Genomic DNA, 2,559 nt, shown 5'->3' with positions numbered 1-2,559 from the left:
ATGTTTCTCTCTCATCGATGTTTCTAACTCTCTATCCCTCTCCCTTCCTCTCTCTGTAAAAATCAATAAAATATATTTTTTAAAAAAAGAAAAGAAATATTTATCTCAACCTTTAGGGTATAACTGGGTTGAGCTGTTCTCCCATGCCTTCCTAATAATGTCAGAAAACAAATTCTGGTGCACACAGAGTGGTTTACAGTACTAGATCTCAAGAATGCCTTTTTCTGTGTACCCCTGCATCCTGATCCACAATTTCTATTTGCCTTTGAAAATCCCAATAATCAGGACAGTCAACTAACATGGACAGTGCTGCCCCAGGGTTTTCGGGATAGCCCTCATTTATTTGGGCAGGTCTTATCAAAAGGCAGTTTAATTTCCCCAGCACTAAGGTCCCCCAGTATGTAGATGACCTTTTACTATGTGCCCCATTGGAGGAAATCTCTGAGGAAGGGACTAAGGCTTTACTAAATTTCCAGGTGGAAAAAGGCTATAAGGTTTCCAAAGCCAAGGCCCAGTTGTGTTCCTGTTCAGTTAAATTCCTAGGCCTTAATCTATCAAAGAGAACACGAGCTTTAGGAGAGAACCAGATAGGCCCTATTCTCAGCTTCCCTCAGCCCTGGACCCTAAAGCAATTGAGAGGCTTCTTGGGCATCACTGAATATTGAAGACTATGCATCCCTGGCTATGGAAAATGAACACGTCCACTTTACCAACTAATTGAAGAGGCACAGAAGGACAGCCTCTCTATTTTAGTCTGGGAACCTGAGGCCAAACAGTGCTTTAAACAACTAAAAAAAAAAAAAAAGCCCTTTTACAGACACCAGCTTTAAGTCTCCCAACAGGCCAGTAATTCAACCTATATATAACAAAAAGGGGGGTAGCCTTGGGAGTCCTGACTCAACTTAGAGGACAGACCCAACAGCCATAGGATATCTAAGTAAGGAAATTAATATTATGGCTAAGGATTGGCCCTCCTACTTATGGGCAGTGGCAGCCATCGCTCTCCTGATCCCTGAGACAGTTAAACTAACTTTGGGATGGGACCTAATAATATCCATCTGTTTTGAATAAAGCCCTGGATGCCAGCACAGGAGGAGGATGGAGCTGTATTGCCATCATCTGAATCATGGGACTCCTACTTGTGTGAGCCTTTGAAGGACCTGAAACTTCTCTTTTGAAAGAATCCCAGAGAGTCGACAAGTGTCAGATAAATAACATGCTCTGGTATTTCTGGATAATCATTATTTTCATCTTCCTAATAGTTCTTATTTTGTCTTTTTATGAGTGTCACTGAAACCCTAGGCTGGTACCTGGAGGAGACCTTTTCTACCCTTGCTAGGACACAGAAACACCATAAAATACTCCTACTTATATCCCCCTTTCTTGGCCCTCTGTATATACTATTCTTATTACTCATCTTTAGCCCTTGCCTACTTAACCTTTTGGTATATTTCATATCCTACTACTTAGAAACCCTGAAGCTGCAAATGGTCCTGAAAATGAAACCACAGATGGAGGCCACCGATTCCTTCTTCCTTGGACTCCTAGTCACCCACCTCTGATGGGACCCTGACTGCTGTCCCAATCATCACCCCTGTCCAGTAAGAAGTAGCCAGAACAATTGATGCCCCCTGTCCCCAATGGCAGTTGGGGGTTTCCTAATCTACTTGCAATAAAGTTTCTTTTGCTTGCAATAAAGTTACTATACTTCTCACATATCACCTTTTGTCCGTGGCTTCATTCTTTGAATCCATCTGGACAAGACCTGGGAAAGAAATCACCCTTATACCTTGCTCAATAAAAAAAATAAAAGTAAAAAAAGAACAAACAAACAAACGAAAGCAACTGCTTTCTACCACCCAGCCAGACAGTTTCCCAGGTCTGCATAGATACTGGGCCTGGGAGAAAAATGCACAAAAGAAGAGTGACAAATGTCCAGAGAGATAGAAGAAGGCTATAGAAACCAGGAGGCAGAGGATTTAAGAGGATATGACCTAGTGTGTTCCTCCCTCCCTAAGGCTACCACAACCATGGAATTTCTGGAGTGCCTCTATCAGGAGCAAGGAAGGCACTGGGAGCCCAAACGCCCTCTCCACTGCTATCCTGGCCTTGTGAATGGTCTTTTACAACCTGGGTACTGCATTGACAATATAATGAAGAGAAAATAACTTTGTCATAATTCTCAACAAAGCCAGCCCAGCCTTTGGGCTAGCAGGTCCCAATTGGAAGATGTTGGCAGGATTTTGTAAGAAAGACCTTGTGGTTCAAGACAGGAACAAGGAAAGTTCTAGGTGAGCAAAAGCCTGTAACATCCTGTCACAGAGATGGTCTGATAAGGCCCTCAGAGGTGGGCCCAGTGGGAGTGTCCCAATGTGGGCTGGACTAGACCCAGAAGTTTAGATGAGCTGAGGTTTAAAGAAGAGGGAGGGGCTGTGCAGGAAGCCGCCCATTGTCTTCGCTAGCAGAGAAGTGCAAACGAGGATCCTGGAATGCTGGTGAACCTTGAACCCATGGCAAGGGCCAGAGTTATGCACCATTGTCTAGTCCAGACAATGGAGG

The 2,559-nt window shown here is 43.8% G+C and overlaps 1 protein-coding gene across 2 annotated transcripts in view; it reads left to right on the top strand.

Moving 5' to 3' along the window:
• CCDC115 (coiled-coil domain containing 115) overlaps positions 1-1,718 on the top strand; it is a 22,596-nt gene extending 20,878 nt beyond the window's left edge. The window contains exon 6 of one of the 2 annotated variants that reach the window (XR_001361885.1): positions 1,471-1,558. Coding sequence is in view for 1 of the 2 variants with exons in the window: in XM_014538633.1 (XP_014394119.1) it covers positions 1,471-1,562 (92 nt within the window). In the remaining variant the exon portion in view is untranslated. Of the gene's footprint in view, positions 1-1,470 lie in introns of both variants that reach the window. The other variant, XM_014538633.1, reaches the window with a different exon arrangement.
• Positions 1,719-2,559: the final 841 nt, after the last annotated feature.

This window comes from Myotis brandtii, unplaced genomic scaffold (assembly GCF_000412655.1).
Source record: "Myotis brandtii unplaced genomic scaffold, ASM41265v1 scaffold195, whole genome shotgun sequence".
Taxonomy (NCBI): domain Eukaryota; kingdom Metazoa; phylum Chordata; class Mammalia; order Chiroptera; family Vespertilionidae; genus Myotis; species Myotis brandtii.
The sequence above is the reverse complement of the archived record's forward strand: the minus strand, read 5'-3'. Positions and strand labels throughout refer to the sequence as shown.